The sequence below is a fragment of the Cryptomeria japonica genome, chromosome 5 (assembly GCF_030272615.1).
Source record: "Cryptomeria japonica chromosome 5, Sugi_1.0, whole genome shotgun sequence".
NCBI classification, from domain to species: Eukaryota; Viridiplantae; Streptophyta; class Pinopsida; order Cupressales; family Cupressaceae; genus Cryptomeria; species Cryptomeria japonica.
The window spans coordinates 200,408,940-200,433,447 of record NC_081409.1 but is presented as its reverse complement, the minus strand read 5'-3'; the positions used below and the strand labels follow the sequence as shown (position 1 = coordinate 200,433,447).

Here is a 24,508-nt window from a genome sequence, read left to right as displayed (position 1 = left end):
GATCGTAACCCTCTTTTGAATGTAATGGTCTCAAGCCATAAAATTAGTGCTTTTCATCCTTCTTGTGGTGGAAACCCTATTTTTTTACCATTACATTTTGGTGAACCTAACTCCTTACACCTTCAATTATGATTTATGTTCTCAGATTTGAGTGTTTATGCAATTTAAAATTCAAATTTACATTTACAAGTTTAATTCGCAATTGAATTTCAAAAAAATAGAGGTTAAATTCACAAAAACCCTAATTTTTAATTCTAAAATTGAGCTTGTGGATTGTTTAAATTGGATTAATTATTTCAAATCTGATTAAAAAATATTTTTAAATTAAAATTCAAAATTCATAGATCTCATTTTAATCAAATTATATAAATTTAGAGGTTTTCGTAAAAACCTCTAATTTATTTTGGTTAATTTGGTTTGTGGGTTGTACATTTTTTCAAATCAATTTTCAAATACAATTTTAAAATATTCATAATGGCATTTAATAGATTTGATTTATTTTCTATTTTACATATGATCACCTAGATTTTCACTTATATTTATCAAAATCATGTGTTGGATAATGGCTTCTTTCATTTCACATTACTTCTTTTCATTTGTAGCACTTTGGCATATTGTGTTTTTAGAGTTTCAAAATTTCTTCCTTTCAATCAACTCAATCTCAAAGTCTTCATTTATAGTGCATGTTGTTTTATTATCATGTTTTTGGGAAAATGCATTTCATATGTAGATCATCTCAAAGCTTTTGTAGATCCTAATCCTATAGATGCTAATGGGAAACCTAATACTTGTACCTCTCCTAGGGTATCTAATGTGAATGAAGAAAGAGCTAATACTCTATCAATGATCTCTCTAGTGGAGAGAAATCATTGAAGAGAAACATGACACCATATTTTTCTCATACGCATACCCTAGCGCAAGGGGGGCAAGATCAAAATATTGGTGTTTCCATCTCTCTAGATCCTCCTTATTCTCTTAGAGCCTATTTTAATCATCAAAATATTTGTAGAGAAGATGATGTTATGCATTTCATTCATGACCTATCTTCCAACATAACATTAAGTAAAGATGAGGCCTTAGATGATAAGGATCTTCCTTCCCATTCTACCAAAGAGGACATGCATGATCAAAGAAAGGAAAATCCTCTTTCACAAGATATTCATTCTTCATCTACCAATCCCTTTGTTCCTTCTAAACATCATTACACTACAGACTTTAAAGAAATTTATTATAATGTTCCTATGCCTTTTCAATTAAAATATTCTTACAAGAGTGGTTTTAAAATAATATCAAAACAAGGTTTTAGAGGATGAGGACTTGGAAAATTTGAAAAAGGAATTTGAGTCCCTATAAACCCTCCGACATAAACTAGCACAAAAGTCTTAGAACATGATTACAAATCTCCTATGGATGACATCCTTAGGATTCAATACTTTAAAGACCATCTTGAAAGACAACAAACCTATTGTGCAGCTAAAAGTGCTTCTTCAAAACCTCCTTTTTGTTCATATCGTGCCAAACTAATGATCATACTACCAATGATTGTCCTGATTTTCAAAATGGAATCAAAGGACTTATTGATAAAGGTAAAGTTAAAATCATAGATGACAATATTTCTTCTTCAAATAATCCTAATTGTACATCACAAGAGACAAAGCGTATTCCTATCAATGATCAAGAAAGGTTAGCAACTAGAATCTTTCAGAAATTAAAGTATGACAAAAATGTTGTTTTTCCTTTAGTAAAATTTAGCAAAAAGCATAATGAAGGTGATGAGCATTATCTTTTTCATCATAGTTAAATATTGTAATTCTCTTGGAAAGTGTAAAGCATTTAAATAATTTGTTCAAGAACAATTCGATGAGGCTCAAATAAATCTTTCAACTAATATTGCTCTCTTTCTTGGTGAGAAAGTAGTACCTTAGTGTCGTGTGTGTGAAGTAGGATACTTGAAGCTACAACACAAACACTCAATAGATCATTACAAGCATGGTTAGCAAATTGAAATGAAACAAAATATAAACCATGACAAAGTGACATATCGCCTCCTAAGAGATGCGAGTGTGGATTTGCTCTCAGATCTAGATAAGCAAACCTAGTGACTTGACTACACCTAGACGGAGGATTTAAAATGATATGATGTGCAAGCTAGATGAATGTATGATTATGTTAAATTGATCCAAGAGGATAATTATGCTAATGACATGCATTGATTAAGCTAGATGATGATGCAATTAAGATAGAGTATGATCAAATTAAGCTAGATCTAAGATGCAAAACATGATAATAATGCTAAACTAGAATGCTAAAAATGATATGCCTATAAGAACAATGCTTGGGATGAAAATGAGATGGGATGGGATATACCTATAATAACAATGCCTAAAATGATAATGAGATGGGATCCTGTGTGCTCCAAAATGAGGGATATTTATAGGATTTCCAAGGCTAGGGGTGAGGTGGAAGGAATCAATGGTCAAGATTGAGTCCGAAGATATCAAGGGTCAAATTGGAGGAAGTTGGAGAAGAGGTTAGAGGGAGGGACACTTGTCATCTTTGTGGTGAAAAGTGTCAAGGAGCCTTGATCATAAGAGGGCAAGTGTCCAAATGAGGATACATGTGGCATAAGTGCCATGTGTCTGGAGGGGAGAATATCCACCCCATAGGAGGTTAGGATAAGGAGGTTAGGATGTGCAAGATAGGATAGGCTTAGTTAAACCTAGGATTAGGTGGAATGGGTTAGGTTAGGTGGTTAAAAGTTAGGAGGCATGTGGGTAATTTGAATTTAAAAATTCAAATAAAGGAAAAGGCTAATTAACTTTCAACAACTCATAAATTGATTTGTTTTAATTAAAGAAATGAATTAAATGGAGGGAGGATTAATTAATTCAGATTAATTAATCGAAAGGGACTATTAAAATTAACTTATTAAATATATTCTTAGATTTATTAATAAGCAGATGAAAGGGGGAATTTAATCAAATTGCTAATGATTTCAATTAAATTGGAAAGGGAGATTAATTAAATAATTTCTTATTTAATTAATTATCTTCAGACCATTTTTAGGTGTATACACTTAGCACTCTTCTCACCTTCCATGTTTCTCCTCACCCTATGACACAAGTAATTTACTTAATTGGGGGCTCTTTATCATTAGAGGTGGTGATTTTTCAATTTCAAACATCTTGGTGCAGCAGCATGGTCCATTCTTGCATCTATACTTTGGGGGTAAGAACCTTATCCTTTTTATCTCTCTATCTAAAGTATCACTATATTCCTTTTTCATACATTTGATATCCTTTCTTGCATGAGATGGTATGTCTCTTATCTTTAAACTCTCCTTAGGGGAATATGTAATCTTTCTTTCTTCCTTTCTCTCTCTTTCTCTTTCAATATTACCTCTTCTTTAGAGTTGCATTTAACATATATAAATGTATTTTCTTACATTGAATATTCATGTGAGTACATTGTGCATTTTCATGTCTAATCTCTCCTTAGAGGTTGTGTAATTCTTCTCATCATCCTTACACTTGGGGGGAAATGATCTCTCTCCTATCCTTTCTAAGGATCTACTTTTACTTTGTTGAGTGGTGTTTGCTTATGATTTGATGTCATTCCCAATGAAAAGATTGTTGTTCACTCAAGGATTATCTCTTAGGTGAGAGTTGTATGTCCTTGGATACAACCTCTTCTTTACTTGGCAATGTATATCTATCATAACCTTACCCCTCACATTGGGTCAGAAGTGTGTCATCCTTCATCAAGAATCTCTTTCACCTAGCAATAGGGGAGGATATGTATTCTTGTTCTCCTTCCCCTCTTTTGGTAGAAGATGCTATATTTGTTCAAGAAACTCCTCTTGGAGGTAGATGTCTTTTGAGCAAAGATATCTTCTCCTCCAAGGATCCTCTTTACACTTGTTGCAAGATATCTTTTTTTCAACTATCTTATCCTTGCTTGAAGAGTATTCCCTCTTTAGCTTGGATTTATGACATTGTTTCCTAAAAGGATATCTCCTTGGTGTTGAAGGTGGGTATCCTTGTTTCTAGATTCCTTAAGACATCAACATAAGGCTATGTTGACATCTTGAGGGGGGAGACCTATATCACCCTTATTGTACCATAGTGTACCATATTTTTGGATTTCATTTTTGCATGTCTTAAACAGGGTGTTCATTCCCGAAACCAATGAAAACAAACTCTTATACGAGATGCATCATGCCTAAAACTAGATGCAAAAGTTAATATATGCCTTAGACAGGGTGCACATTCCCAAAATCAGAGAAACAAACTCTTACACGAGATGTCCTCAAAACCAAGCATGTATATGTCTTAAACGAGGTTACACATTCTCAAAACTAGAGTAAACAAACTCTTAAATGAGATGTTCCTGAAACTAGAAATTCTCCCCTTGGCATTCAAAAATTTGCCCCTTGGAATTTGCATTTGCATTATATGTCTTAAACAGGTTGATGCATGCTCAAAACCAAAGGAAACAAACTCTTATACGAGGTGTTATATACTTGAAACCAGGCATCACTTACACACACACACGAGGATGAGTGGAACTAGCGAAACATGGCTATACTATTCCTACTCTCCTCCCCAACATAGATCACCTAGAAACATATCTAGGGGCAATTATCTATGTCCCTTCTCATCATTCTTCTCATGGATCACCTAGAAAAACACATCTAGCATGTATTTGTGCTTTCCCTTTCCTTCTTATCATGAACTCATAACTTTGCTTTTGATGGTTCATGGATGATGTGTCTATTGCTCTTTTATGTGATCTCTTGTGTTCTTGAGATGACATTTTTCAAGAATGATATTAGTTTTTGAGACATTTTGATATCAAGGTGTCTTCGGCTAGTTGACTTGAGGTCTCGTTTTTTGTCTTTATCTTCTATGTTGTGTGTCTTTTGTCTTTTGCCTTTGTTTGTCTCTTTGTCTTTATTTGTCTTTTTGTTTGTTGTCTTGTTTTGTATGCCCTTGCATACATTTGAATGGCTTAAGATCCTAAGATTGGGGGTGTAGACACATAAAATTTGCCACCTTAATCCCAAGTGAATCCACCTCATTTTTCATACGTTATTCCATCTATTGTCATTTATCATCATTTATCCATTATTAATATTATCGTTACTTATTATTATTTATTATTTAATATCATCAATAATATCTATATTATCATTAACATTATAATTTCATTTATCATTTATTAATATTATTATTACATCACCTATATATTTTATAATAATATCATTTATCTATTTTCACAAATACATGCATTTGCATTTATACTTTCTCCTTTACCCACTTACATTCAGTGCGCACATGTGGGATCAAACTCTCAAGTACAATCTTTTATCTCACATTCATCGCATAACTTCGATTCACCCGGAGAATGCCTATAAAAGTAGAGCCCCTCTCCCATTTTGGGATCCACGAATTTACATTCAAAATCTATTGTCTTGGTATTTTGAGTATCCATTAGTTGTTTATGCATTCTTGAGCACTCTTAGCATCCATTTCTTGCATTTTTGATAATTTTCCTGAAATCTCCATCTTTCATAGCTTCTCATGCATGTGCTTTCTAAGAGCACTTATTATTTGAACACAAGATGTTGATAGTCGGAGGGAAATGGAGTGAATTTATGTTGCATGCATGTGTGTTTCTAGCTTTGATTTTTGTTTTACACGTGTGTGTTTTGCAAGTACCTCATTGTTGGGTGATTGACCTATCTAAATATTCTCTCATAAGATTTCAGATCATATTTTTCTCACCTACAGGGGGCTTGGTCCCTCAAAATTAGTGACATCTTATACTCCTTGTGATCATGCTCCTCATTGCTTCTTTTCTTCACCTCTCTCTTTTGTCTACTTTACCATGAGTATTTGCATAGGCTCATTCTCCTGCTAAAGTGGGGGTTAAATGTAGCATCCTAAATTGTACTCCCTTACAATTTGGTCCATATTTTGGCTCTCCTCTTAGCATTCATGTCCTGAAGTCAGACTAGGACCTAATTATCCTCATACCATTCAAATCTAGCCTCCTTTTCCATTTTCACATCACATGGCCCCTTGATTTTGGCCCTAAAATGGGGTAGGACTAGGGCATGGCACCATGGTCCTCATTAGGACTAGGGCGTGGTGCCTTGGTCCTCTCAAATAGCACCTTAATTTGGTCCCCCTCAATGGTCACAATGATCTATTAGGATTGTGATCTCCATGTTGGCCTATGTCAAAAAATAAAGGTGTTTTTCAATGGGCAAGTATATAAGGAGGTCCATACCTCTCATTTGATCAATAAGAGAGATCACAGAGGATACCCAGAAAATCATAAAGGCACCCATTCAAGCAATCTATTATTCAAACATTGAATAATTCATCATCAAACATTTCTAGAGATCTTCAAGGTTGCATATTCTTCATTTATCCATTGTCGAGAAACATTACATCATTCATATGCAAGCATGTGTGTGTGATTAGGGTTTTGTCATGTTCATGTCATTTCATACAACATATGCAGTTACATTCAAGAAGTAAAACATCATTATCAGTCATTGCAGATCTGAGGTATATCTTTACATTATTTATTTTAGTATTTGCAACATTTCATTCAAGGTTAATTCCTAATCCAGGGTTTGACTTAGGCAAACCCCTATTCCCAACCTATTGCCCCTGTTTTCTGTGTGCAGAAAATAGGTACGAAGCTATGATCTTCAGAATAAACATTATTTACAATGGTGAATCAATCCCCCATTGGAGTGCGAAAAGTTCGGAGGACCAGGGCATGGGCAAAATGGTCCCAAATTTTTAGGATTTGTTTTTGGGAACAGGTCTGAATATGCCAATATTGCTCAAATCCAGGTTTGTAGCTCAATCCGATGACTGTAGCTTACTGCTTCCTTATTTGTGCCTTCATTTTCAACACTTAACCTAATTTCAGCAATTCAACTCACAAAAGAGATCCAATCAATCCAATCAGTAATTTTAGTTCTAATCCTTGTTGGTTTGTGACTAGATCTATTGGATTGTAACCCTCTTTTGAATGTAATGGTCTCAAGACATAAAATTAGCGGTTTTCATCCTTCTTGTGGTGGAAACCTTAATTTTTCACCATTACAACAACAAACAATGAAGCAAAATTTAGAGCTGCACTTTTGGGTCTAAAGTGTGGACTAGAACTTGGAGTGATAAGAATTCACTTAGAAGGAGACTCTGGCTAATAATGATTAATGCAATTAAACCAAACTAAATTGGAAATTGGAAATTTGAAAGATGTTTGAGGTCAATCGAAGAACTTATCAAGAGGCTCAATGAATTCAAAATCACACATGTTTATAGGGAGGGAAATCAAGAAGTGGATTATTAGCTAAGAAAGTTATTGAGGTGGACGAGGGGGGGGGGGGGGCAGGTAAGAGGTGAGGTTACAAAATATTGAATGGGAGCGATTAGGCATGATGATAGGATAAATCATAATAATTTCCCTCTTGTAGGTTGTTGAGGGTACATTTCCCTTTGGGGCTTAAAGTGGGAATCGATTTGATGTGGACATTTATTACAAAAGGTGGTTGAATAAGACATAGATAATATAGCGACATAGTTAGTGTGATGGGTGGTGAGGTCTTGTGTGGAAAGGAGGATCTTCCCTAGCTTCACATGTGTGTTGTTATGGTGGTGGGAGCTTATTCTTGCTATCATGGGCTAGGTCAATACTTCGTTGATGGTGTGGTACCCATCGAATTATGGGTCACATGATTAAAGGATATGGAGGTGAAATTTATAAAGGTTGTGGGAATGCAATTTCAATTTCAAGTTTGAGTTGTTACAAAAAATTTCTATGGATATGCTTGTGAGATTGTGTTGTAGGAAGAGGCAAATGGCATTCTTAGGCAATTTTTTTTAGAAATGATTGAAGCAAGTGTTCTACATTGGATATGGGATGGTGGTCCATGTAGTACACAAGATTTTGGGGGATGATTTCTAGAAGACTAAGCACTTGTATAGAGTTAATACAGACATCTTGACAATATTCATCTTGAGCCTATTAGATGTAGGAGAAGGAAAAGATTTGGTGGGCACCTTAAGCAAGAAATTAGTAAAGAAGTGTTATGTTGGAAATCTTGATGATGTTCTAGAGAATATGGATGAGAGAATAATGATTACATTACCTCGGGACTATTTTGTGGTTCCCTGACAGGGAAAAGAGTTGAAAAAATTCTTAATTCTGGTCTTTGCAGATGAAACGAGGGTTGCATAGAGGTGGATGGTGGTGGACAAAAATACTCTGCTTCTCAAGAAAATGGTTGACCTCATGAAAGATGGTGGTGTCGTATGGTTGTAGAGGTACTTGGTGTTTGAGGGGCTGGGAAGTAACAATGAGGATGATGGGTTGGGTGTGGTTGGTGGTCATGAGGCGATTGGTGGTTGTGAAGTGATTTTTTCTAGGGATGGAGTTGGCGGACCACAACGCACATGTGACCTTGATTGCCCAGTGGTGGCTAGGGTGAGGATGGCTTGTGGTCTAGATTAAAGGTCCATGAAAATTTGTTTCAATTTTTGTATAAAATGAATATTGGTAGAATAGTAGGGTTTTTGTTTTTGAGATAGTTCCGAATTTGCTATGGTTTATGGTAGCAGGGGATAGCATCATATGTATACATGTATAGTATATCAAAGGAAGGTTACATACAGCTTTATTAGAATGTTAGTAGGGGAAAGTATGGGTAGATGTTAGCAGGAATGGAAATTTTTTAACATTCAATCTAGATGTAACCTCTGTTTTTTAATCAATATTAGAGTGCAACCTCATAAAGCTATAGTTTATCGATAAAAATAATACTGGTATTAGTTATAATATTATAATATAATAATGATTTGATACTAATTACTATATAATAATATAATAATTTTTTAAGTGGAATAATGAACAAATATGATATATATCGACATCTTTTACATAAATTTTTCAAAATATAGGTATGCTACTAGTTTAAATTTTTTGAATTTTAGATCAGTTTGCACCAAGCAAAATTACTAGTGCGCATTATAAAACTAATTGTAGGAGTAGAATGTAGTCATCAATGATGAGTTTTGGATCGATAAATGATAATAATATAATTATAATATAAATAAAAATAGATGTATATATTTTTCATAAAGAAAAGTAAAAGAAAGTAAACAAGAATCAAAGAAAGAACCAAACTCAATACAAAAAATTATCAGATATAATTATATAAAAAATATTTCTTCAAAATAAATACAAAATCAAATAAAAATCAACATAAATATACAAATTTCATCATTACAATTTCACCACGAAACCGCTTAAATCACACACACTAAGCTTATATTTATAGGCTTAAAAGTGTTAAATACTCAGAGTTGACTGACATTTTCTAGGCTTAATATGTTGCTTGAAGTATGTTGTCACACTAAGAATACATTTCTAGACTTAAAAATGTTAAACACCCAAAATTGACTAACATCCTCTAGATTTAATATGTTGCTTAATGTGTGTGGTTTAAGGCTGGCCCTTCACCACATCTCCAAATTAATGTAGCATGCCTTTTATTTTCTTCAAAGTCATCTCAACATGACAGAATTAATTTAGCATACCTTTTAGGGCCGTGGCTATTCTAGCTCCAAAACAGATCTTTTGTACAGCATGTTAGTGACAGGTTAGTCAATCGCAGCCATTAATTACAAAATCGACGATGTAAAACGTGTGTTAGTCAATCCGTACTGTCTTTTTGAAACCAGAATAGACTTATCCACCTTTTAGTCTCTTCAAAATCATCTCACTTACAACATGACAGATATTAAAATATAAGCTTTACATGGACCACCAACATCCCACTGCTTTTTTGGATAGATTATTGACATTTCTGTCACAATTGCGTGTATGCTGGGCAGAAGCCCTATTTCAACATTGAATATCATCTCTTTCATCGCATGCGATCCATGCTGCATTCATAATATTAGCTGGAATGTATTCAAGACTAAAGCTATCAACCCAAACGCAATAATTTTTTAGTAAAAGGATAGCTCAGCTGTTTGAGATCTTTAGGATGGAGACTAGTTCAACACATATCTTGTGTTGACTTTGCAAGTTTCTTGTTTATGGGACTTATGACTGAGTGAAATAAAAATAACAAATCCTGCTTCTCATCGTGAATTTATTTTCTATTCTTACTTCAAAGGAAAAGAAAGAAATCAAATGCCTCTGTCTGGCGAATATGCATAGAAATGATTTGAGTAATGACAACGTGTATAAGAAAACAATAATTCTTAAGATAAGCGAATCATAAAGGCTGGCAGATAGCTGATATGATTGCTCTCAATCATACTTATAGTGAACTCTAGATCCATCCTATCATCAACCAAGATTTAAGAGATCATTAAAAATATTTAAGAGACAGTAAGCCCTTATATTTTAAGTGCTAGACTACTTATATATATGATCTGCAAAAACATTGGTGGACACATTCTTGCATTTCTCAAGTACCATTGGTTATGGGTCTGTAGAACCCAAGTGAGAAAACCAATACTGTGCTGCATTTGAACATTGTTCAAATAGTTAAGATGGATAAAACAGAGCTATCTGTGCTGGCCAGAAATGTGGCTAAGGGAAGATGGTTTGTGGTGTTCATATGCTTTCTGATCATGTCCCTTGCAGGAGGGACTTACATATTTGGTATATATTCAGAAGCAATAAAAACAGTGCTGGGCTATGATCAGGAAACAATTACCACATTAGGGTTTTTTAAGGATCTTGGAGGAAATGTTGGAATTGTGTCTGGTCTGATAAATGAAGTTGCTCCTCCCTGGGTAGTCCTTGGCATAGGAGCCATCATGAACATCACTGGATATTTGATGATCTGGCTCTCTGTCACCCAGAGGATTGCCAAGCCCAAGACATGGCAGATGTATTTATATATCTGCATAGGAGCCAATTCTCAGACATTTGCCAACACAGGAGCTCTGGTTACCTGTGTGAAGAATTTCCCACATAGCAGAGGAAGTGTGCTTGGAATTCTTAAAGGCTTTGTGGGTCTGAGTGGAGCCATATTCACTCAGATATACCATGCAATCTATGGGCAAGATGATAGAGGCATAATCCTGCTTCTGGGTATCCTGCCCTCAGCTCTATCTCTTCTGGTAATGCTAATAGTCCGACCCACAAAAGCTGTCACAGAGAAGAATGAGCTGAAGCGCTTCTACAATTTTCTCTACATAGCTCTGTTCCTCGCTGGCTTTCTCATGGTTATGATTGTGGTGGAGAACAGAGTGAAAAGCTTTCCTCAGTCAGGCTACCAAATTGTTGCTGCTTTAGCCATACTTTTTCTCTTGTCTAATCTTGCCATTGTTGTCAAAGCAGAAATGGACAAAATGAAGCTTCCAAATTGGGTTTCTGAGAACTCTGAGAAAACCAATGTGCAAGAGAATAGACAGAGTGAGCTTACAGACATGGGGATCAATGGTGTGGATAAGGAGGAGCCCAAATCTGTGAAATCCCAGCTTAAGAAAATATTCAAGGGCCCAGCAAGAGGAAATGACTTCACCATCCCACAGGCTCTGGTGAGTGTGGACATGATAATCCTTTTCTCAGCAGCAACTTGTGGGATTGGAGCAACTTTAACAGCGATTGACAACATGGGTCAGATTGGAAGTGCCCTGAGTTACACCCCTGTGAATATCAGCACCTTTGTTTCCCTCATCAGCATTTGGAGTTTCCTTGGCAGGGTAGTTGCAGGATTTCTCTCAGAATTCCTCTTGCAGAAGTATAAGTTTCCAAGGTCTCTCATGTTTACAATAGTGTTACTCATGGGTTGTGTTGGCCATGTTTTTATAGCATTTGCTCTGCCTGGTTCTTTGTATGTAGCATCCATAGCTATAGGCTTCTCTTTTGGAGCACAATGGCCTATTTTGCTTGCCGTCATCTCAGAGCTCTTTGGTCTAAAGTATTATGCCACCCTTTACAACTTTGGAGCTGCTGCTAGCCCATTGGGGTCCTATCTTCTCTCAGTGAGGGTGGCTGGAGCTCTGTATGATAAAGAAGCCAGAAAACAGAATTTTTCTGAGTCTTTGTTGCAGGCAGCTCTTGCACCCGCACCAGCTCATAATAAGCTGACTTGCGTAGGACATGAGTGCTTTAGACTTAGTTTTATCATAATGACTGTGGTAACACTATTTGGAGCTCTCATTTCAGGCATTCTTGTTTTCAGGACAAGGAAGTTTTACAGGAGTGACATTTATGCCAAGTTTCGAGTTGAACCTGTAAAGTCCGAGGGAGAGGATACTGATAGCTAGTTAGGATTATGTGTGTTTTAAATCAGCATAGTGAAACAAGAGATGGTGTGCATGTTTAATGGGCCAGCAACAGATGAATGCATGTTACAAGAGATTTTCCTTCAATTCCCAGGATTCTGGAATTAGTTGGCATATTAAAATCCCATTTGAATTAGCTTATGTACCTGGCACCTTCAGGACAGATAGGTAATGCTTTCTTAACTTTCTATCACCCTTCCCCAACCCAAAAAAAAATTGAAAAATAAGTGTGCAACTGCAGCCCAATATAATTATTCATGGTCATGATCTCATTTTAAAAGTAATATCTTGTGACAAAAAAGTCTGCAGTGTGATACACAGATGTATAGTGTACAGTAATTTAAAGGGAAATGAACTTTTCTAAAGTGTGATTGGGTTTAGTAAAATAAATCTAATTATTTTGATATAACTCAGGTAATCTTGGATGAAATCACAACACCTAAATAGAAACATGCTCCATTGACTAAGTTATAGATGTAGTTTTATCTCAATTTCTAGTATTATCATGTTTTAGAAAGATCTCTATTTAGAGATCTAATTTTAGATTTTAATTGATAGGTTTTGTCATTGTGAACAAGAGTAGTCAAAATTTACATTGAATGTATAGGGTTGTGTATTTAGAAGTATTATAATAAGATGATTTGACATTGGAAGAGATCATCACGCATTATTAAAAAAAACAAATGTGGATTAGTTGCATCATATATCCATATGTTTGATCACACCTTACAAAAGACACTCATATTTCTCTCTTATTAAAACAATCATATGAGTTTGACTATCATCAAGGAAGTTTAATACTTCTTTCCATGCATACATACATATGTATGTACATATTTAAGTGAACCTTTTCTACGTGCACTAAAGAATAAACTTTTGTATGATAATGTCACACCACTTTTGTAGAATCATGCCTCCGGGACCATATTACAAGTGTTATCTTATACTCAAGGATTCTTTGATTTTATCCATCTCAAGTCTCTCACTTTAGATCTAATCCCATATTTTGATTCACATTTTTTTGTCATAATATCACTTAAGACAAAATCAAATCATTACACTTTCCGAGAAAATATTAGAATATATCACGATTATTTTGATTATCATGTCTATTCATTTTTCTAATACCTTAAATATCAACTTGTTAATTAATTTAAGTTGTATTTTCCCTTACAAAAATAGGTTGCCTAGAATAGTTAATTAACACATACAATAAATAGAAGTTATCTCGAGCTAATCTAGATTGGAGGCTAAAATATTTAGTGGATACTAATATAGGAAATTAAATACACAAGTGATATAGGAACTTAGTGTTGGGAATATCAATGAAAATTTTAGCGTAATGCATTGCAATATATGATAATTTGGTGTGGAAAATTGATGTATTCACCATATATGTTGTATTGAATTATGTGTTCATCTATCTTCCTATACAATTTTATGATATGATTTTGAAATAATAGCATGCAACATATGTATGCTATGTAACCCATGGATTTGATCTAACTAGATGTGTATATCTACTAAATAGTTCACCTTGAAGCCTAATCTTCAGTAATTCTCAAGGACTGGTAATGTTGAAGAATGCTTTTGCCAAATCATTGTTCCACAAGAGCCAAGTTCTCTTAGGTCAACTCCCTTGCTTGGAATAGCTCTATGGTGATGAAAATTATTGAAGATAGAATAAAATCTTCTAGCTCTCTATAGTGCTCTAGAATTAAAGTGTTTCTATAAATGCTCTAGGATATTTGAATGATAATCAAATGATTTGAATATGTGAATTAAATTCCAAATGGTTGTCTTTAAATAATGGAGACATAAATAAAAACATGTATCAAGTTGACTCCCAATAAGTAGTAGAAAGGAAGGAAATTGATAAAAGTTTAACTTAAAAACTTTGAATTTTGAATCAAATATGCACCAAACAACATTACTCATGCACATTATAGAAATGATAATAGGACTAGAATCTAGTCATTAATGATGAGTTTTGAGCCAATAAATGATAGTAATATAATTAGTTGATAGGCTCTTTATGATGGGTTTTGTCCATTGGATTTAAGAAACCTCATGCCTGAATTATTGATTAGAAACTTTACATTTGATATCACTCGACAGCTAAGGAAATGTTGGTGAATTAATTACTTGGTAACTAAGGAAATGTTTGTAAATTTATTAAGTTTCAATCCTCCAATTATACTAATGTCTACAAATAAATATCATATTTTACCAATCAAAAAGCTACAAGAATAATAAACATATCGAAAAATTAACAATGCATATTTGTGAAATTGATGAGATACAAGTGGATGAAGATTAATTCAAACTATTTGGTTAAATGGCAATAAATTATCACATAATTTGACTACTGTGAAAACACCCTTATGTAGAAAAAAAAGTATGATTACCCATATGCAACGAAGATCATAGACAAGACTGTAGCCTAATTTGCTTACCAAGAAAGAACCGCTTGAAACCACTCATTCATAAATGATGCAATACTTATTGCCCAACTAATACTATATCTAATACTAATAAAAGCTTATTAGAAATATTAATAATATTTTAAATTATGTATTTAATAAAATTAAACTATTAACAAGTAATAAAGTAATAGGAGACAAGCAAAAAAATGTAGACCAAGAGAAGGGGTTGTGTCTATTCTGGCTCCAAAACAGACCTTTTGTACAACGTGTTAGCGACGGGTTAGTCAATCGTAGTCGTTAAATGCAAAATCCACAGTGTAAAACGCACGACTAACACGCGTGTTAGTCAACCCGTACTGTCGTTTTGAAGCCAAAATAGACACGTCCAAGCGAAGGAGTGATGTCTTCTAGAGATTGGTGATTTCATCCAAGGCTAAAAGTGAGCATGATCACTTTCATAGGAGCAAATAGAATTCCATTAGGGAAAAGAATTAAATCGGCGGATATGGGTAGATGGATTGGTTGGTGGTCGGAGCAAGTGGATGAAGATCTCCCAATTCCAGAGCTGAGATTCTACCAACCAACGTAGTGGAAAGGATCGAAGCAGATAAGCAAATGTGGCAAGAAAAATAGGAATTACAACGTCAGAAAGGCCAACAATCCCACAAGAAACCAAGGAGGATGGAATCAAGTGTAGTGGAGAAATAATGCGCAACCTAGAGCAAATGAAGGATATGCAAGAAATTGATGCATAAGGAACTTTAACTATAAAGGTAGGGCAGATAATCGCACGTATGGTCAATTTTGAAAAAAAGGATATGTAAATCGAGCCATCTAAGATGTGTCAAGATGTTCTTTTGTCAATACTCATTTTTGCTCTTCGTCATACTAATAAAATAAGAATGAAGAGAAAAATCATGATGTATCAATCCATTATGATAATTACATAATGAACTGATAATTACATAAAAGACTAATAATTACCTAAAGGACCGATAATTATCAGTCCATTATGATAATTACATAATGGATTGATAATTACATAAAGGACTCCTCTAGCTTTTCAATGCCTACTCATTTGCAGAAAAAAGGAGTCTAGATGTGCAAGATATGGCCCTAGAAGCACAAAATTGAAGATCTAACTTCATTGGTATAGTACAAAAAATTGAAGCAGAATTTGGGAAAAAGAGGTCAGGACCACTCAATCAATGCCAAAACACCACACACAAGGCAAAATAAATTAAAAAAAGGGTCCAAAAATGGAATATTCCCTATTGACTTGGTCGTCAAGGTGTTGGCATTATGGATATGGTGTGTGCATGTGCATGCAAATGCTACTAAATGCTAATGACAATGTGCAGGTACATTGCATAGGTATGTTGTCAAGTTTCAAAAGCACCTTTTTTTTAAAATCAATTTTTTTGACAATTTTTTTAAAAAAATTTCTTGAAACCTACAAATAAGATGTTTGCTTGCACCTAAATTTTTTGACCATGATGCAGATGTTATAGGTACAGTATGGTGCTAACGCAAGTGGTACAAATCTGAATGGATCTATATGAAAATTTGTACTACTTAAAACAAAATTCCCCCAAAATCAACTTCCTCTATTTTGATGATTTGACAATTGATCTTAGGTTTCTCGGGCACTCTAAACATGATGGTCAAGTCGACTTCACTCCAAAGTGCCCAATGTTTTTGTTGAGCCTCATTTTTTCTCTCAATTTTTGTACCCTAAACCAAATTGACCCAAAATTCCAACTACTAAAATTTTGATGAAATAGCAACCAATCTATAGGTTTTGAGACACAGAAAACATGATGACAACCTTTGTTTAAGCCCAATGTGTACAAAAATGTCTCTCAAGGCTAGATCTACTTTGATACTATGTAGAAGTTAATGATACACCCTCACAAGCCAAGAGTCATCTACAAGCAAAACACCTATCATACAAAAGAGATCAAGCAAGAATAATTTACTCAACGCAACTTTAAAAAATTGTATTAAAAATTATGCCGCGATGAATGAATGAAACCCTAATGCAAGATTAAACTAGCTAGTGCCAAGTGTCACAATCATAATGAATTCAAACAAACTTGAACCATTATTAGACTAATTAAATAAAAGAAAAAAGCACCTAAGATTAACAATATTTTGGGCTTTTCTATGTTTGTTTACTCTACGATCAACAAGTCAACATTATTTGTTTTCTCTCAACAATATTTAGAAATATCTTAGAAATGTTATTAATATGTGACAAAGAAATGCATTTTCCTAAGTCAACCCTCAAAAAAATGTGTAAAAGATTGAATACATGTAAAGAAAGGGCCCTAGCATCATGTATAATTTTGTTTATAACATCTGTATACAAGAGATGCATTACGTCCGGTTCCTACTAATAGTTTGATGTTATAGATGAGATTTGGGGTTTAGTAGCAAGTATTTTGAAATTTAGAAAATTTTGTAGACATATTAGAATGTAAGATAATGAGGTGGAGGTGAAGGAAACTTGATTGTTCAAATAATAGTTTGAAAAACAAACTGCCATTGTATTGGAGAATTTTTTGTTTCTTTTTTGACCTTATGTAGGCTAGATGAAGACTTGAGGATAGTTGCATAATTGAGAAAAAACACTAAACCATATTTTGTTTGTTTCTAATGCCTAAATATCGCAGGAATATTTTGCATTATATTATCAACAACATTCAAATAAATTGAAATCGATGCCTATTGCTTGCACGAACACACTTTGACTTATCCATTTAGTAATAGCATGGTTGTGTAGCTTATAAATAAATAGCTTTCCTAGTGAATAATTGTATATAGGTGCAATTTTAGTTTAACATAGCATATTGTTTTATATTTAGTTGGAAGTAATAGGACTAATTTTAATAATTATATAGGGGAAAGGACCCAGTAGTTGTGCACCCTAACTTCGCGCTTCTCAAAATCCTCCTTGGAAATTTCAAATCACTTTGATTTTTTTACAGCATCTTACTTGGCAAGTCCCCTGCTTATAACTAAGGTTTCAGGGCCACATCATCAAATATGATGCCACATCAGCATGCTTTTTGCCAAGGTGTCCAAAACAGCCCCCCAAAAAAGTGAGACCAATAGGCATGCAAAAGAGACCCCAATAGTTGTGCAGCTGATATGGCATCACCTGATTGGTTATTTTTTACAATATTAGTACATTTCTTAACAACTATTGGTACATTTCCTAACAATTGTTGGTACATTTCCTAACAAAAAATGATATTTTTTGTTTCAAACAATAGGTTTTATTTGTGCAATTTTTGGAACAAAAGGTATCAACAACCCTCACAACAATTGGTACATGCTCAACTACTGGATCCTTTCCCCTATGAACTTGTATAATTTGATTTCTAATTCTAAAAAAAAATATTATAAGAAAACAAAATGTTTACACTTAGATATTTAATTTTATGTTTAAAATATTTGAAATTAGAAATAATTATCATGTAATATATAATTAAAAAGAAAGACCATTAAATTAATTTAAAAAATATTTATTTTATACTTGTTAAAAAAATTAATTGTTAAATAGAATGCTATACAAAATAGGAAATTTAATGATATTGACCAGTTTAACAATTCAATTTGAATTGTGTGAGCGTTTATGCTTGCCAAACACATTAAATCTTTGTGTCCAACCTAATTGTTAATGCTTGGTTGCTGCAACTTTTGGTTCAAGAGCATGGAGTGTATAGATTTTTAGGAGAGAAAGAAGGATGTTAGTGTTGCTTAGAGATATTTGGCTAGCATAGTGGCTGCAACTTACAACCCAAGTTCTTTTGGAACACAGTCTTCACCCCATAGGAATAAGCAGTTTCCGCAGTTGAATTAACAGGATATAATTTTTAATTAGACTAAAATTGACTATTTTAATATATGTTATGATGAGAGTTTGCAATATTTAATAAACAGTGTAAATAAAAAAATAATTTTAAAGATATACATCATAGCTTTCTATTCAAACAACTAATTAAAATCAGTAGTGAAAGCGTTTTGACATGCAAAATTCATCAAGTAAAAAAATAGTCAAAATGCATTTGACAAAATGAAATGTTTACTTGTATATTTGCAAAAGGAACTGTGTGAACTGTGTGTTTGTTAGAGCAAAACTTTTGTCTGGTAGAACAAAGCAAAAGCAAAGAACACCAAATGCCCACATTTCCAATAAGTACATTCTTCTATTTTCATAATTTTTAATTTGACAATATTTATCTACATATAATAGGGGAGAGGATCTAGTAGTTCTGCACTCTAACTTCGCGTTTTTCAAAATCTTATGTGAAAATTTCAAATCACTCTTAATTTTTTACAGTAGCTTACTTGGCAAGTCCCCTGCTTATAACTAAGGTTTCAGGGCCACATCATCAAGTATGGTGACACATCAACATGCTTTTTGCCAAGGTGTCCAAAACAGCCCAAAAAAATGAGACCAATGGCGTGCAAAAAGACCCCTATACTTGTGCAGCTGATGTGGCATTACATGACTAGTTGCTCTTTACAACTAATGATACATTTCATAGCAATAACAACTTTAAAATCACAACTATCCGTGCAATATATTGTAATCATTAATATATAAAAACACAAAAATTGATATTTTATGTTTCAAACAATAGTTTTTATTTTTACCATTATTGAAACAAAAAATATCAACCCTCACAACAATTCATACATATGCTCTTCCCCTATTTACTTACCTAAATTCAATATCAATATGCATTCAATATAATAAGATTTATCTAAATTTCTGAAACACATGGTTGCATCTAATTGGATCTTTTTGTCCATGTAGTAGTACTATTCAAACGAAAGCAAACCTTTATGCACTTATTTGCATTAAAGGCACCATTAAGAACATGAAGATTTCTACACCTTTCCTAAATTTTATCAGATTTTTTAAATTTTATGTCAACTTAGAAGGGACAGCAACTGCTGACTATCAAATGTGCATAGTACTTCTCTACATAAATGTGGTTGGCACAAAGATTGAAAAATTTATTAATTTCATTGAAAAAAGATTAAAAATTAATTGTGCAATGACTATTATGGCTATCAGTCAATTTAGAAAAATAAATTAATATTTTTTAAAAATTGTTAAAAGAATGTCTGTTATGTATATAAAATTTAAAATTACATAAATACAAATAATTTTTTAAAACTCAGCAAGATGATTGGCCAACTTAAAAGAGAAAAGTGCATGATGTATAAGTAATCATGTCTATTCGTGGGAACTAATAGTATAAATTATTAAAGGGAAAACAAGGATGTTAGTGGCACAATTGCATCATGAAAGGTGAAAAAGGCCTAAAGAGGTATGACAAGATAGAACTTGTTTGTTCTACAGGATGGGTGCAATTGAGACAGAATGACATTTCTCATTGAGTGCACAGCGTATGATATCTGTTCTCAATACAAGATCATCTTGAAGGCTGACAACATGCACCATTTATTTGAAGAGGATAAGATCAACCAGGCTGCTAGCTTTCTAATTAAGATACATAACAGAAACCAAACATTAAAAGAAATATGCAGATAATTTAAGACTGTGACTGATCAATCTCAGAGAAATCAGAAAAATCAGAAAAATCATCCATCCATTCAATTTTCTACAGTTGCCTCACTTACAACAGTACAGAAATTAAATTATAAGCTTACAAGGTGCTCAAACGTCCACTAGTTTTCTAGATAAATCATCGACATTTCTCTGACAGGCTAGTGTGAATCCTTTTTCAATTCAACATAACTTTGAAAATCATCTCTTACATTGCGCGTGGTCAACGCTGCATTGATAATCCTTCGTTACATTGGCTGGAATGTCTTCAAGACTAAAGCTATCAATCCGTACGCATTAAATTTTAAGGAGACGGATAGCTTAGCTGTTCAACTTTTGAGATTTGAATGTATGAGTCGAGATCTTCTTTGGTGTTCTAATTCTGCAGTGCATAGAATGGAGACTAGTTCAACGAGTATCTTTTGTTGACAATACAAGTTTTTTGGTTTTTTATGTTCTGATATGGTTGATCTCAATTATGCTTCTGATGAATTCCAGATCCATTCAATCATCATAAAAATTATTTAAGAGATAGTGAGCCCTTATATTTAAAGTGCTAGACTAGTTATATATATGATCTGCAAAAACATTTGTGGATACATTCTTGCATTTCTCAAGTGCCACTGGTAATGGGTCTATAGAACCCAAGTGAGAAAACCAATACTCCCCTGCATTTGAATTTTGTTCCTAGTTAAAATGGATAAAACAGAGTTATCTGTGCTGGCCAGAAATGTGGCCAAGGGAAGATGGTTCGTGGTATTCGTATGTTTTCTGATCATGTCCCTTGCAGGAGGAACTTACATATTTGGTATAGATTTAGAAGCAATAAATGTTGGTGTTGGAAATAAGCCAGACCCGGACCGACGATGGACTGCTCCAAGAGGGGCCAGTAGAAGGTCCTAGGTTTGAGTCCTAGCTGGTCCATGTCTCAACATGGTATCAGAGCCAGGTCAAGGCTAGGAGCCCCAAGCACACAAGAAGTATGGCTTAAGGGGGGGGTGTTGGTGTTGGAAATAAGCCACACCCAAACTGACAATGGACTGGTCCAAGAGAGGCCAGTAGAAGGTCCTAGGTTTGAGTCCTAGCTGGTCCATGTCTCAACAATAAAAACAGTGTTGGGCTATGATCAAGAAACAATGACCACATTAGGGTATTTTAAGGATCTTGGAGGGAATGTTGGAATTGTGACTGGTCTGATAAATGGAGTTGCTCCTCCCTGGGTAGTCCTTGGCATAGGAGCCATCATGAACATCAATGGCTATTTGATGATCTGGCTCTGTCACCCAGAGGATTGCCAAGCCCAAGACATGGCAGATGTATTTATATATCTGCATAGGAGCCAATTCTCAGACATTTGCCAACACGAGAGCTCTAGTTACCTGTGTGAAAAATTTCCCACAAAGCAGAGGAAGTGTGCTTGGAATTCTTAAAGGATTTGTGGGTCTGAGTGGAGCCATCTTCACTCAGATATACCATGCAATTTATGGGCAAGATGACAGAGGCATAATAGTGCTTCTGGGTATCCTGCCCTTAGCTCTATCTCTTCTAGTAATGCTAATAGCCCGACCCACAAAAGTTGTCACAGAGAAGAATGAACTGAAGTGCTTCTACAATTTTCTCTACATAGCTCTGCTCCTAGCTGCCTTTCTCATGGTTATGGTTGTGGTGGAGAATCGAGTGAAAAGCTTTCCTCAGTCAGGCTACCAAATTGTTGCTACTTTAGCCATACTTTTTCTCTTGTCTAATCTTGTCATTGTTGTCAAAACAGAAATGGACTAAATGACGCTTCCGAATTGGGATTCTGACAACTCTAAGAAAACCAATGTACATGAGAAAAAACAGAGTGAGCTTGCAGACATGGGGATCAATGGCAGGGATAAGGATGAACCCAAATCTGTAAAAGCCCATCTTGTAAAAATATTCAAGGACCCAGCAAGAGGAAATGTCTTCACTATCCCACAGGCTTTAGTGAGTGTGGACATGATAATCCTTTTCTTAGCTGCAACTTGTGGGATTGGAGCAACTTTAACAACAATTGACAACATGGGTCAGATTGGAAAGGCCCTGAGTTATACCCCTGTGAATATCAACACCTTTGTTTCCCTCATCAACATTTGGAGTTTCCTTGGCAGAGTAGTTGCAGGATTTCTCTCAGAATTCCTCTTACAGAAGTATAAGTTTCCAAGGCCTCTCATGTTTACACTAGTGCTACTCATAGGCTATGTTGGGCATGTTTTTATAGCATTTGCTCTGCCTGGTTCTTTGTATGTAGCATCCATAGCAATAGGCTTTTCTTTTGGAGCATAATGGCCTCTCTTGCTTGCTATCATCTCAGAGCTCTTTGGTCTAAAGTATTATGCCACCCTTTACAACTTTGGAGCTGTTGCAAGCCCACTGGGGTCCTATATTCTCTCAGTGAGGGTGGCTGGAGCTCTATATGATAAAGAAGCTAGTAAACAACATTTTTCTGAATCTTTGTTGCATGCAGATCTTGCACCCGCACCATCTCATAATAATTTGACTTGCATAGGACATGAGTGCTTTAGACTTAGTTTTATCATTATGACTATGGTTACATTGTTTGGGACTCTCATTTCAGGCATTCTTGTTATTAGGACAAGGAAGTTTTATAGGAGTGACATCTATACTAAGTTTCAAGTTGAATCTGTAAAGTCTGAGGGAGAGGATAATGATAGCTAATTGGCATTGTGTGTGCTTCAAACCATCGTAGAGAAACAAGAGATGGTGTGGATGTTTATCGATTAAAAAATATGTGCTTTTAATGAAGATTTTATCTTCATTATTTGTACTATAAAAAGTATTATCTCAGTAAATTATTATTAGTTCAAATGCTTACACATGTTTTTAAAAAGAGAGAATTATACTAGATGTACATTAATCTTTATTATTAGAATTAATCTCTCAAGAAACATAATTTTATATTAGTTATTGTGAAATTGGAGTTTTAATTCATCATGTATAGATTAACATCAATAGCATTGTCACTAAAAGTCTCATTGCACATTTGTATGTATATATTAAGATCATTAAAAAAATCTCTTAAACATATATATAATGTTGTAGCAATATCATTAATCTATTTAATTGATCTTAAAGGTAATTAAAAAGTTCATTGAATAAGATAACCTTTAAGGGTTCATGGGAATAACTTAGCTCATGTCACACCATCATTATTAAGCACATGTTCTGTTATGAATGATTGTAAAAAAACATTGTGATCTCACTTTCCATTATACATCTCAAAACGGGGAGCCACAAATTCCATATGAAATAGGCATGCAACAAACTCAAAATTTAAATGCTTATGATTTGAGGATTTTATGCACCCATATCCTTCTATTATCCTTTATTTATTTATTTATATTTCTTAGTTCTTACATAATTTTATACAAGGTTGCAATGGGATGAAATGGTGGAGGAGAAGATAAGGGAATTGGATATAGATATGTCATGCCCAAACTTTAGGGCAAAAACGGAACAAATTTTTTTTTTTTTAAAACAACATAAATTCATTAAATAATCTTTATTTAAAAAAGAATGAATAAATTTTGTCGTAACTAAGGGTTAACTCTTATTTGAATAGAATCGTTTACTAAAGTTGATTTAATTAACTAAATCAATATAGCGACAATAATTAGAGAAGACTAATTATTCCCTAAGAGGGTCATCGCAACTTAATTAATTAATCTAATTATTCTAATTAATTTCTTCTAATTAAAATTGAGAGATATTAAATATCTCAATAGCGTTTAAAATACTCAAGGCTAAATAAAATGATGATACTGTTAACTTATATTAAAAATAGTTATTTGAGCAATGGCGAAAACGCCTTTAATTAAATTAATAAAGTTAACCTATTCAAATAGAATATTTGCCAAATAAATATAATTTATATTAACGTCAATTTTAAATCCCCCAATACATTCAAATTTCAACTATTAAATAATTGGTCAATAATGACCTCATAGGTTAGAATTCGCATAAAATAATTAATAATTTTCATTAATAAAATCCCCCAAATTAAATTTAACCTAACATCCATATTTAATTAAATATGAAAAAAACTATATAATATTCATCATTAATAACCCTAGTTAATAAAATTAAATCAATAATTGCGATCTATATAAAATTAATCC

At 33.9% G+C, this 24,508-nt stretch overlaps 1 protein-coding gene and 1 pseudogene across 1 annotated transcript; both read left to right on the top strand.

Annotated features, from left to right (window-relative positions):
• The first annotated feature begins 10,492 nt into the window (after nucleotides 1–10,492).
• LOC131072810 (uncharacterized) lies at nucleotides 10,493–12,650 on the top strand. The gene has a single exon (XM_058009085.2). The coding sequence runs from the start codon at nucleotides 10,590–10,592 to the stop codon at nucleotides 12,315–12,317; it is 1,728 nt and encodes a 575-aa protein (XP_057865068.2). The 5' UTR covers nucleotides 10,493–10,589; the 3' UTR covers nucleotides 12,318–12,650.
• An 8,394-nt stretch (nucleotides 12,651–21,044) lies between these two features.
• Nucleotides 21,045–23,048, top strand: LOC131072818 (uncharacterized; annotated as a pseudogene).
• Nucleotides 23,049–24,508: the final 1,460 nt, after the last annotated feature.

Bases quoted from the DNA above. Each gene is read 5' to 3' on its own strand.
- LOC131072810 (XM_058009085.2), top strand. From the start codon at position 10,590: ATGGATAAAACAGAGCTATCTGTGCTGGCCAGAAATGTGGCTAAGGGA.